At 40.0% G+C, this 11,712-nt stretch overlaps 4 protein-coding genes across 7 annotated transcripts; 2 read left to right on the forward strand and 2 right to left on the reverse strand.

Moving 5' to 3' along the window:
* The first annotated feature begins 252 nt into the window (after window positions 1-252).
* On the forward strand, window positions 253-5,552 carry LOC132196668 (activated Cdc42 kinase Ack). Of its 4 annotated transcripts, none has more exons than XM_059619464.1 (10): window positions 253-352; window positions 630-876; window positions 976-1,215; window positions 1,277-1,586; window positions 1,783-2,236; window positions 2,410-2,801; window positions 2,856-3,125; window positions 3,332-3,924; window positions 4,054-4,196; window positions 4,699-5,552. In XM_059619464.1, exons 2-10 carry the CDS (start codon window positions 781-783, stop codon window positions 4,802-4,804), a joined length of 2,604 nt encoding a protein of 867 aa, XP_059475447.1. In that variant the 5' UTR covers window positions 253-352; window positions 630-780; the 3' UTR covers window positions 4,805-5,552. The 4 variants fall into 4 exon arrangements, with proteins under 4 accessions (XP_059475447.1, XP_059475449.1, XP_059475448.1 ...); XM_059619465.1 differs by lacking the exon at window positions 253-352 and adding an exon at window positions 373-546 and having other exon boundaries at window positions 3,338-3,924; XM_059619463.1 differs by lacking the exon at window positions 253-352 and adding an exon at window positions 374-546.
* Window positions 5,553-5,688: 136 nt separating this feature from the next.
* LOC132196675 (neurogenic differentiation factor 1-like) lies at window positions 5,689-6,583 on the forward strand. Its single transcript, XM_059619475.1, has 3 exons — window positions 5,689-5,953; window positions 6,011-6,134; window positions 6,188-6,583. Exons 2-3 carry the CDS (start codon window positions 6,025-6,027, stop codon window positions 6,522-6,524), a joined length of 447 nt encoding a protein of 148 aa, XP_059475458.1. The 5' UTR covers window positions 5,689-5,953; window positions 6,011-6,024; the 3' UTR covers window positions 6,525-6,583.
* Window positions 6,548-11,641, reverse strand: LOC132196669 (uncharacterized). Its single transcript, XM_059619468.1, has 12 exons — window positions 11,303-11,641; window positions 8,917-9,007; window positions 8,697-8,859; window positions 8,463-8,644; window positions 8,236-8,397; window positions 7,934-8,179; window positions 7,681-7,876; window positions 7,465-7,623; window positions 7,257-7,398; window positions 6,953-7,189; window positions 6,729-6,867; window positions 6,548-6,670 (listed from the first exon to the last, which is right to left on the reverse strand). Exons 1-12 carry the CDS (start codon window positions 11,420-11,422, stop codon window positions 6,603-6,605), a joined length of 1,905 nt encoding a protein of 634 aa, XP_059475451.1. The 5' UTR covers window positions 11,423-11,641; the 3' UTR covers window positions 6,548-6,602.
* Window positions 9,148-11,309, reverse strand: LOC132196672 (T-cell immunomodulatory protein-like). The gene is made up of 2 exons (XM_059619471.1): window positions 10,032-11,309; window positions 9,148-9,910 (listed from the first exon to the last, which is right to left on the reverse strand). The coding sequence occupies exons 1-2, from the start codon at window positions 11,259-11,261 to the stop codon at window positions 9,431-9,433; spliced, it is 1,710 nt and encodes a 569-aa protein (XP_059475454.1). The 5' UTR covers window positions 11,262-11,309; the 3' UTR covers window positions 9,148-9,430.
* Window positions 11,642-11,712: the final 71 nt, after the last annotated feature.

Consider the following 11,712-nt stretch of genomic DNA (forward strand, 5'->3'; position numbering starts at 1 on the left):
AACTTCTTGAAAATAATTCTTATGTGTTTTAATTCCTAGTACATATTATTTTTCCTGCCCTTTGTTTAGTACAAAAATTAAAAAAAAAGAGCAAAAGGATTTTTAAATTTAGTGCCTGCATTTTGCAAATAAATATCAGATAACATTTATGTATATAATTATGTTGATCAATTTCACCATCAGCAGTTTCTTTTTTATTTGCTCGATTTGCAATTTTGTTCGTAAATACATTACCACTATAAAACTGAAATTGCGCGCCACTTTTGTTTGTGAATTTGTGCACACACCTCCCTTCTGAGCTCGGCTGCTCCACGTACATACGTAAACTACATAACAACGCTATGTATGTATGGTATGTATTTATCAATGGCATTGCTCGGGTCGGGTGGTGCTGCTGCTGGTGCTGTGCGAGGTGAAACAAGGCTGGTGCATGCGTAAACCGTCCAATCACTTGTGAAGTCTTCGTTTCGTGCTATAAACGGCTGATTCTTGTTTACCTGCACAAATTCTGGTGCACAGTCTGGTAAAAAATCTGTTTTCGCAAAGGTATTTCTCGTCGTACGCGCTCTTGTTCGCTTTTTTGACACCACAGTAATCATGCTAATTCCTTTCTTTAACTCTTTTCGTAGCTGGCAGATGCGATAATGGCAAATTCAAGGCCCAATTAAGGCCTCATGACACAACCACTCAACTGTATGTTTGACGACGCAACGCTCTCTCCTTGGAACAAATCTTCTCGAGGTTCAATTTTTACTGAGAACATTTTGAGACATAACAGCGATGTCTGCTGAAGAGGAGGGCTCGCAGTGGTTGATTTCCATCCTGAGGGAGGTCCAGCTTGAGCAGTTCTTCACTCGAATCAGGAACGACCTCCAAGTAAGTTAAATTTGCTCTTCGCCTTTCTAGACTTTTTGATAAATTAATAAGAAAATGTCTGACTTGTCACGATTTATGACCAATTTTTGTTTTCTGCAGATTACAAGACTTGAACATTTTGAATATGTTCAAGTGGAAGACCTGGAAAAAGTGGGTATGAGTCGGCCCAGCATTCGCCGTTTGCTGGAGCATGTAAAGAAAAAGAAGACTCAGCTACGAAAGAAAAATATTCTGAACAGGTTGATTCCTACAAATTCAAAATCCAGTGACTCCCTGAAGAAGTCATCGAACACCTCCGATTATGTGCCTGTCAGCACAACATGTCTGATTCAAGAAAAGGCAAAGAAAACTCTTATTTTTTTAAGTCATTGAAGATAATTTTTTTTTGTCATTTTTCTAGGACGTCTCTCTTGGTGCAAAGCTGGGCGATGGCTCCTTTGGTGTTGTTCGGAAAGGGACGTGGAACACTCCTGATGACCGCTCAGTCCAAGTAGCTGTGAAGGTTCTGAAAGCTGACGCCCTCAGCCAGCCTGGCACTCTCGAAGACTTCATTAAAGAAGTTCAGTCCATGCACCAGCTAGACCATCCGAACCTCATTCGCCTTTTTGGCATTGTTTTGTCCAACCCCCAAATGATGGTTACGGAACTCGCACCTTTAGGCTGCTTGCTTGACTACCTCCGCAAGCAGTGCCAGCACACTCCCATCACAAGTAAAAATTAACTTTGATTTAGTAATTTAATCTGAAAATTAAAAATTTCCTTTATATGTATTTTTTTTTCAAATTTCACATGTTGTTTAAATAATTTTTTCCTTTATAATGGGAAATACAATTATAATTTTTGCTTTTTTTAAATCTTTATTTAAATATGCTGCTTCTTAAATGAAATATTTTATTTTTATTTTAGGCTTGCATGACTATGCCCTCCAAGTAGCAACAGGAATGGCCTATTTGGAAACAAAACGGTTCATCCACCGAGATTTAGCTTGCAGGAATATTCTTCTTGCCTCTCCTGAAATTCTCAAAATTGGCGACTTCGGTTTGATGCGAGTTTTGCCGCAACAGGAGGACTGCTACATCATGACGGAACGCAAAAAAGTCCCTTTCCCTTGGTGTGCCCCCGAGAGTCTCCGAAGCAGGCAGTTCAGCCATGCCTCTGACATCTGGATGTTTGGGGTGACTGTCTGGGAAATGTTTACATTTGGCGAGGACCCTTGGATGGGTCTCAACGGAACTCAAATTTTGAGGAAGATTGAAATCGATGGGGAAAGACTGCCCCAGCCAAATGCCTGCAGCGACGAACTCTACCAGAAGTTGCTAGAATGCTGGGCTAAGGTACCTGCAGAAAGACCAACTTTCAGGTAAATTAATAAATATTTTTTATAAGATTATAAAATTTTTTGAAAAGTAAATAAAAAGAAGAAATTATTGGTGAATGATAGAAAAAAATTTCTTTGAAAATAAGCATCATTTTATTTTGACAGTTTTGTGAAATGCAATGAATTGAAAAAGTTAAATTACTAATTCATTTTAGGGAGATCTATGATTACTTCCTGAGCATCTGTCCACCTGTGATGAGAGCAACACAACCTTACGAAGAGGAAGGCAGACTGAAGCTAGCCTATGATGACCCTATCGTGATAATTGAAGGAAAGACAGAGTGCCACTGGTGGAAGGGCCAGAACCTTTCAACGTTTGACATTGGCCACTTTCCTAGGGCCTTCGCAAACCCTCTAAGAAAAAAAGGCACAGAGGACATCAGCAAACCCCTCAAGAACTCGTTCATCCACGCTGGGCACGGCTCGGCTTTTGGTCAGAGTTGGGGAAGTCCTTCTCATATTGACGAGGTTTACCTGAGAAATCCAATGGAACCACCCGACTTGCTAGGGATTGACGGTGACTCAAAGGCTCGAGGAAGGAAAAAAAGTTTGTGCATGGCTAAAAAGCCATAGTGAAATTAAAATTTTAATTTTTTTGCAGAACTTTCGCCAGGAAGCAGTTTGAAAACGCAGAGAGCACAGAAGCAGCAGTACAGCTATCACAAATTCCAAAACGAGTTTCCCAACGAGAGTTCTTACTCGAATGTGAGCAGCCCCACTCATCAGCCACCACCACCAAGTTCAGTCCAAAGATCTGATGCGGTGCTCATAGATCTGTCCGAAGATCCAAGACTGCCAACTCAAAGTTTGTCTTCCGTCCCTGCAAATTCTCAACTTGCCATAATTGATCAACCTTTCGATGTACCAGAAGGTTTGTAATTTTTTTATTCCAAATTTAAAATGAGAAGGTGCAAGGTTGATTTAATTTGATAAAATGACTGGCTTCATTGCCATGGAAAGCATATGACTATATCTGACTCTCTTATATCAGCATGAAAATAGTTTCCTTAAGCTTAATAATCTAAGGTCAATCTTATTTAACTTTTTAAACAAAGTGTAAGGTATACTTTTTTTTAGTTACAGGACTTCCAGGTCAAGATTTTAGCTTTGATGCATTGGACTTATCTCAAGGGCGTTCATATGCAAATGTTGCCCACCTGTCCTCTCATAACTCTGACCGCTTGTCGCCTGACCCATTTGACACATCTCACGTCCAGACTGGGCGTTATTACTCGACTGCTTCATTCAACTTAGAGCCCACGACCACGACAGCCACTTGCATTGACGACTGGCAGTCTTTCAATTCACCGGTTTCATCTGACTACGATCTGACGGCTGATTTCCAGAACCTTTCATTGCCAAAGAAGTGCCAGATTTTCACTGACCTACAAAAAGACCTTGGCAAGGAAGAGCTGCTTGCAAATTTGGACACCAAAGAGAAGTTTGAGATCTACAATATTCCCAAATTGAGGCCGCCCCAGAGCTTGAGCAAAAGCACTTCTCAAGTAAAAAATTCGTGGGATAAAACGGCTCCTGCAGGGGCTACTTGTCTAAGTCTCTCAGGTTTTGCTGGTGCAGATGAATGCGCTGGTGCTGCAAATTTGATGAAGCCAAGCCTCTCGTCCCACGGTGACCTAGCAGCGCCCCCGAAGTACCAACCTGAGCATCAGGTGAGAAAATTTTGCATATTTCATTGCTCGTGAGTTATTTTTACTAATATTCAAATGCTTTTTAACCAATAAATATCTTTTAGTGGTAACTTAAATTTTGAATATTTATTTTGCATGTTTTTGCTTTAGCTGTGCGGGTCGTCAAGCAAAATAGCTTTGGTGTTAGAACAAGTCGGGGGTGGTGCTGAAGAGGAGGGAGCAACTGCACTGCGCGTCAGTGATGGAAATGTTATGGCTGCTGTTAGGCACATCAAACTGGAACGCTTAACAAGGTTTGCTTCAAGAATAACACATTTTATTGTTATTAGTGCTATATTATTTATTTTGAGCAGCTGAAATTAACAAAATTGAAGTCTGGATTGTTTTAGTGTTGTGGCTGGGATGAATTTTAGTCATTCACTCTGTACAAGCCAATTGAGATACTTTAAATCAATTTAGGCAATTGACAGAAACCGGGACAATTGCTCAAAGCAATATCATGACCAAGATCAATTCAATCGTTGCAACCTTTGCTTATAGAACATTATATTTTCGATATTTTCCATATTTTTTCCCATACCAACAGGCCCTATATTTTTCACAATTGACGTTATCATTGTCTTTTAGCAAATGAAACATTGAAAGAAATGCTTAAATCAAGTGTTACTTAAATACAATGAATTATTTATAATTAAAAGAAAATCAAATTTTGGAGCTTTAATTGTGAAAATATAAATTTTTTTTAGTTTCTCATTACCATGGATTTTCATCTGAAACACAAACAACTTGTTTCAGGTTGGGACTGGCTCCCAAGATTCAGTGTGAAGAGGCTCTGCGCAGTGCAGGCTGGAACCTGGAAGCTGCTGCTTCAAACCTGTTACAAGCCGCAGCGAACGGATAAGCGGAATTAGTCATCGATGTCCTTTGTTCACGTCTCAATGTGCATTTTTTTACACCGTATACTCTCTATTATTTACCGTCCACTTCTGTATCAATTTAAATATGCAGGCTATATTAAGCATTTAAATGTTCCAATCTTAACTATCCCTATTTCTTTCACACAAAAATTTGTTATCCAATCCTGGTGTGATATAACATTTGTATTTATCCAGGAGACTTCATTTATTTTAATTTTCCAACGATTGCCAAATAATACAAAGTATGGATGCACCCCAACACAATTTAAGTCGCAGATATACTTGCATCTTATAATATCTTCCTCAGACTAAGCAGTTTAATTGTTTATTAAAACATATCCCAATGTACTGCATAGTCAAGCTGATTATTTAATCTTTAATCGATTGTGAGAGAGCCTATAACATGATAATATACTCAATTTCAATGCAAGAGAAAAAAAAGAGTTAAAATTGCATTTTTACAACATAATATATTTTCTGTTAGCATACATCGACGTTCAGACAGAATTAATCCGAATTAATCTGTTGTTGGTTGATAATGCCTGATTAAGAAATCAAGCCCACTAGCTGTTCAATAACTTTCGGTACTTTTGCTGACCAAAGTTTGATCTGCAGTTCAAATAATTCGATTGAGAGAATTTAAAGCTATAGATTTGTATAATTTTATGAGTAGAATATTTTGCTTTGAACTGAATAAAGTTTAGAAAACAGATTTATTTCCTCCAAACTATTTCCTTTTATTTCTATCTGCGGAGCCTAGGGGCGGTGATCTAGTTTTAGACTGATGTGTTTGGGCTGGGTGTCAATTGTCAGGTGCCACTTGACATCTTATAATTTTTCATCAAATATTGAAACAAGTCCCTTGTTTGATCAAAAGCACTATCAGCAACTAGGCTCGTGCCATCACACCCTGATAAGGTGACATATGGCCCTCTATCAACCCCCGTCTACGAATGGAAAAGAGTTGTGTCAATATATTTGGCTGCCGCATTAGCCATTGATAAGCGCCAATTCTCACCCCTTTGCTGTTAACGTTTAATGCGAGACGAGCAACCGAGGGCAAATACAGATGGGCCCTGCGTTTTGACGGATCAACATCTGTGACCAACTGAGCTGGGCACCTGTTGCATATGGTAAACCAGCAAACTGGTGTTTTTCTGCCCAGCACTCAGTCTGCATTATGATTCCAGCAAATCCGGAAGCAATGGAGCAGCAGTGCAAAACTCCTTCTCCACGCATCAAGAGGTTTAAGGCCAACGCTCGAGAAAGGCACAGGATGCACATTCTTAACGCAGCCCTTGATCGTCTCCGCAGGTAACATACCAGAGTGATTTGTCTTCAAAATTAAAGTGTTCAAATCATTTCAGCTGCATGCCTGTTGCTTGTCACTCGCAGAAACTTTCAAAGATCGAGACTCTTCGACTGGCCAGTAACTACATTTTTGCGCTCTCTGCCGTGGCGCAAGGTTCAAACGACCCTCTGGCATTTGCCCACACCCTAACCAGAGGGATCAGCCAGGCAACCTGCAATTTGATTGCCAACTCCTTGAATACTAGTCTTCAAACCCTGCACTTAAATGGCAGCACCACGACAACGGCCAACGAACACTCGAGCTATGTCGAAACTTGGCAGGCAAAGTTAGGCCACCAATTGCAAAATTACAACCAAGAAGAAAATCAGTCTTTGGTACCATGCATGTACTAAACTGGTACTAAAGAAGTGGAAATTTACAAGAAATTGTTCTAGTCAATATATATTTTTGAGAAAGATATTTACGATTATTTATTTGAAAAAGTTTTCCTCAATCATTGGGTGATAACAGAATATACATCTTGGCTCCAACTCGAATGCTACAAATTTGGAAATTTGAAATCAATTTTAATAAATTTACATTGCTATTGTTCTTACGTGGATCCAATAGGCAATACTGATTGCACTCGTTACATAGCCTGTATGGAGTTTCACTGCACTGCAGCAACGACAAGCAACACCGAGGCAGTTTGTGCCCTTTTACGCAGGTCATTTCCAAAGAGCTATCAAAAATTACATGTGCTAAAATGAGTTAAGAAATATTTCTTGTAAAAAAATTTTAATACAATTTTAATACAAAAATTGTGTTATATGAAAAGGATATCATTGCTGCATATGTTGCACTTTTCCACAAACTCTCCCGTTGGTAAGCCAATTATTAAAGCCAGTTCCTCTTTGGTGAGATTGGTGGCATTGCTTGGATCATACAACTTGAGCCAATTGGTCATTAACTGTTTGCTATATTCCTCCAGATCTGACCTATCTGGCTTCAGATTTGATAGCACACGAAGGAGTTGTTTTGCAATTATGTTTTTGTCAAGTCTTTCGAGACTTTTTTTCTGCAATTATACATATAGGTGTTAGGTAAAAATTAATAAAAAAATTGTCTACTCAAATTTCACTCACCAAATCCTTTGCAATTTGGGTTTGCGGTTCTCTTCTGGACTCATCTATTGATTGTAATAACAACCTTCTGTGAAGAATGGGAATTTCTTCAACAATATTCAAATTTTCTGGTTTTTGCCAATCCTCGGGTTCACCACGTATACTGGAATGATTTAGTTGATAAGCAAGCACATCTAAATATCAAAGCAAAATTAGGTTGCAAAAGTACCTTAGTATTTTTAAAATATCCCATATGTTCTCCAAAACGAATGACTCTGAAAATTGGATCTCCTCCAACATGCGCCAGATTGCTTGAGCATTATTGTAAGTGAAGAAAACCAACTGTGACGGCTCTCGAAGCACCAAATGGTCGTGAGGAGTGAATGCGCTAATAAGGTAAAAATAATACATCAGAAAAGCAATATTCAATCAAAATTGTTTATACCTTTGAGAAACGACATAAATGAGAGAATTCTTTGAAATGGCGATTCCATGCAAGTTGCAGTCCTTAGTGTTCAATTTGTGTTCCAAAGTCTTTACTTGAAAAGAAATTTCACTCTCACTCAAAGTAAGAGACACTTCCTCAATTTTCCCACACAAGTGAGATACCAAAACATCATTGTTTTGCAAATGAACAAGGCCTACGTTAATCATTTTTAATACAACGTGTAAATCAATGTAAATAAAAATAAATAAACCTGTTATTCCAAGAGAACCAAAGTTTTTGGTGCCTCTTTGCACTGCTGTCCCATCACTGCTAACGCGTGCTGCTACAATGCAACTGCCCTTGACAATTATGAGAAACCAACCCTCAGAGGTGCAAGGAAACATAAGGGATGACTCTACTGGAATGAGATCTTGCTCTGTCCAAAATTCCACAGTTTTTTCATCAGAAGGGAAATTCAAATGGACAATTCCCTTGATGTCTCCAACAACCAAGAAGCCTAAAAATATTTTAATTTTGATAAATAATTAATTTATCACAAATATAGAAAATTACCGTTCCATGCAATGTGAGTCACTTTTGTCATGTTTTTCAAAACCACAATAGACTTAAATGATGCTCCATCCAGCCCAATTTTCCATGAAACCAAAGTGCAGTCCCCATAAGCGACCCATAGTGTAAGAACTTTTGCTGCCTCATCACTCTCCCAACATAGAGCTGCATACAGTTCATTCATTTGATGTCAATTTTAATAATTCAAAAAATCATAAAACTAATTGTACCTGTTGCATAAAGCTCATTAACTCGAGATCGCAAGTTATCTGGATTATTTGAGCTGTTGTGCCAATACTTGACGGCCAACTCATACTTTTTATGAGAGATGTCTTGAAACTCTTGCCATTCGTTTAATTTGAATCGATACAAATAGACTCCCCCAGAGCTAGTTCTGACGGCTAGTATGTGCCTTTATAATTCAAAGTTTTAATCAATTCTACTTTGCGAAAAAAAATCCTTACCCGTCAAAACCGTCTATGGTGATAGGTGCCCACTCTGCTTGAATTGCAACTGGTAACTGCGACTCAGTATGCTTAACGCCCTTGTAAAGCATGGGGTCGAGAACCATCTCATAAATGGCAGCTCGTTCTGGATGGTTGAGGAAAATGCTGTCAACATCAAGTTCTGTTGAATACAATTTTATTAGATGGATTATTCTTACAACAGGTATATTAATTTTACCAGTATTGTGTGTTGGAAAATCATTTTGAGGAATAATTAGAGTCGACGTCAGAGAGAAATCCTTTGCTGACTTGACATTGGCGTGAGGGGCCTTAAAAAACAAAACAATTTGAAATGAGACTAGATTTAATAATAAAGTTTTCTTGAGAGCTTAAAGTCAGAATCTTAAAAAAATAAAGAATTGTTTTTGTGGTTTGAAATAATTCAAATGCAGTAATTTTACTTTCAACTATGGGTTATATTACAAGCAGATCAAGTTATAACTTAAAAATGTATCACAGTGACACAACGTGTGTTTGAAAAGCTTGCTTTACAGATATTGTTCAACTTTTATAATAAGAGTGCACAGAATGGGACCGTTTTGACACAAATCCTTGAGATTTAGTCACGCTCTTACAAATCAAAATGGTCCCACCTAGACCTATTTGGACTTTAGTATATAATAATTATTCTTGATCACAGCTGCATACAGCAGTTTTTGACTATATACTTAAAGCAGTCATTGACAATTTTTTCACATAGCGTCAAAGTGGAAACGGTGAGCCTCCTGCAGTTTCTCCAGTCGGTCCTCTCGCTTCTCCTTCAGATGGAGACCGCCAATGATGAGCACGTTGAGGACGCAGGTGCTCAACAGGACGGCCATTGTCTCCAGGATGGTCCTGCTTGGGGTGACAAAGAGTTGCATCCGCCAGTGCTGCGAATCGCCCAACGGCGGCACAATAACCATCTGTGAATTTGGGATGACCAGCAGCCAGTCGCGGGTGTGGTTCGAGTAGCCAGTGGTCATTCGATCAACAAAGTTGGGTGTTCGGCCCAGACCAAAGATGGAGTAGGGAAGTTGCAGGGCAAAGTGGGCACTTTGGGACAACTGGGCAGCACAGCCATAACGTTCACTGCCATCTTGGGTCACCGTGAAATAGGAGACCCTCGGTCCAGGAAGATTTGTTCCGTACGGAAGCGGTCCAGGGCCACCCAAGCCAGTCAAGACCATAACCTGAAATCATGAAAACGTAAAATAAATAATTTATAATATTATCCTTTTTTTCAAATATTTTATTATTATTTAATTTCATTAACATTTATAAAAAGTCATTAGAATTATTTTATATAAATACCTTCAGGAAATTTGCATCATAATCTAGTCCATTTTTGAACGCCTTCATCGCAGTAGATCCGTTGGCTAAACGATGGACTAGAAGAACATCAAGGGTGCCCTTCTGGTAAAAATCGAAAAACGCTCCAGCCACGGTTGAGTTGCTGGATCCCAGGGATGTCCACTGGACGGCAAAGGTCCTTCCATTGGCGCCTTCGACGTTTTCAAGTATCAGTGTTCGAATGATTTTTTGAAACTGAAGGGTGACCAGCAAATCAGGGTAGCCGTCCAGATTGAAGTCACCTCCGCGAATGGTGATGGTGTCTGTGAATTTCCCACCAACATGCTTCACGAAGCCCCAGTTGTTGCCTTGTGGATCCTTAAAGTTGGGCCTCAGGTCTTTCCAAGTGACGCCATCGTGGACAAAGATGGTGCTGTTCTCACAAACGCCTCCAAAGCAAACAGGCACAACCAGTCCCAGGTGGCTGTTCAAGTATACATCGAGAAACAGGTTCTGGCCAACCGATTCTTTATCAACTCCTGCAGGGTAATTGATAGTCGAGTTGTATTTAAAGCCACCCTTTTCTTGTCCAGCCCACACCTCATAGCCGGTGTTCGTAGTGAGCACCAAGTCTGATACAAAGTTGCCGTCCAGGTCCAGGAAAGCGTGCGAGTGAGGGTAACGGAGCTTCCGTTCCTCGAGCTTTGTTTCATTCATTTCGATTATTAGAGGAGCTGTCCGGGTTGTCCCGAAGACCCAAAACATCCTCTTGCCTTCCTCATTGACCCCAAAGAGGTCAGCTATCATGTCCAGGTTGTAGTCAAGGACCAAAGGTTGGTCTTTGGTGTAGAGCACCGGTTTTTCCTCGTCTTCAGGACACTGCAGGTTGTTCTGGGAGCCCCAAAGAATGAAGACGGAGGTGACATTTGTGTTGAAAGTGGTGACCAGGATGTCCATCATTGCGTCTCCATCAAAGTCACCAGGAACGACACTGGTGATGTGACCTTTGGAGAAGCGGCAGGTCAGGTTAGACATCTGCATGATGGGCTCATTGGGGTTTGCAAGGAGAACGCTGACAGAACGAGCATCGTCGCGAATAATGAAAATGTCGGTCAGTTTGTCCGAGTTGAAGTCACCGAAAGCGGCAGGAACACTGCCGAAACTCGTGTTGCCGAAAATAGCATTGGTAATGTCATTGGCCGACGAGCAGACCGCGGCGCAGAAAAGTAACAGCAGAGCGAACAAGTGCATTTTTTTCTTTCCACAATTCCTCGTTCTTTCGGTCAACCTACCACGACGTGAACGCCTTTGCGCGTGATCACGGCGATTTTGTTGTCCGGAGACCACCTCAGGTTGTTCTTCACTTCGCTGAGCCCAGCCAACTTCAGACAACCCAGCTGCTCATATTCCATCGGCGTTCGTCTTGTGTGAGGACAGAAAATTTGTAAAATTCAATTTTTCTTCCTCTTGGAGAAATCCTTACTTTTTTTCTGGATTGAAAACAAAACAATTTTAGTTCTCGAAGAGGGCGTCAGATGTCTCCTTTCGTCCTTTCTACACACACCTCTCGCATCTTCTAAAAATTTTCGACTAGATGAAGCCGCGAAATTTGATATTTACATTGATTCCTAATATTCCTATAGAAAAATTGAATTTCGCGCAAATTGTGCGCCATTTTGGATTTTATTTTCGTTGTTCTTGC

The sequence above is a fragment of the Neocloeon triangulifer genome, unplaced genomic scaffold (assembly GCF_031216515.1).
Source record: "Neocloeon triangulifer isolate White Clay Creek 2 clone unplaced genomic scaffold, ASM3121651v1 ptg000012l, whole genome shotgun sequence".
NCBI lineage: Eukaryota > Metazoa > Arthropoda > Insecta > Ephemeroptera > Baetidae > Neocloeon > Neocloeon triangulifer.

Excerpts from the sequence above, each read along its gene's own strand:
- LOC132196668 (XM_059619464.1), top strand. The coding sequence starts at position 781 with ATGTCTGCTGAAGAGGAGGGCTCGCAGTGGTTGATTTCCATCCTGAGG. Across the intron at positions 877-975 it reads GAATCAGGAACGACCTCCAA|ATTACAAGACTTGAACATTT; the intron begins GTAAGTTAAATT and ends TGTTTTCTGCAG. Across the intron at positions 3,126-3,331 it reads ACCTTTCGATGTACCAGAAG|TTACAGGACTTCCAGGTCAA; the intron begins GTTTGTAATTTT and ends ACTTTTTTTTAG.
- LOC132196675 (XM_059619475.1), top strand. The coding sequence starts at position 6,025 with ATGGAGCAGCAGTGCAAAACTCCTTCTCCACGCATCAAGAGGTTTAAG. Across the intron at positions 6,135-6,187 it reads GCCCTTGATCGTCTCCGCAG|CTGCATGCCTGTTGCTTGTC; the intron begins GTAACATACCAG and ends AAATCATTTCAG.
- LOC132196672 (XM_059619471.1), bottom strand. The coding sequence starts at position 11,261 with ATGCACTTGTTCGCTCTGCTGTTACTTTTCTGCGCCGCGGTCTGCTCG. Across the intron at positions 9,911-10,031 it reads ATGATGCAAATTTCCTGAAG|GTTATGGTCTTGACTGGCTT; the intron begins GTATTTATATAA and ends TCATGATTTCAG.
- LOC132196669 (XM_059619468.1), bottom strand. The coding sequence starts at position 11,422 with ATGGAATATGAGCAGCTGGGTTGTCTGAAGTTGGCTGGGCTCAGCGAA. Across the intron at positions 8,180-8,235 it reads GACTCACATTGCATGGAACG|GCTTCTTGGTTGTTGGAGAC; the intron begins GTAATTTTCTAT and ends AAATATTTTTAG. Across the intron at positions 7,399-7,464 it reads GATATTTTAAAAATACTAAG|TATACGTGGTGAACCCGAGG; the intron begins GTACTTTTGCAA and ends AAATCATTCCAG.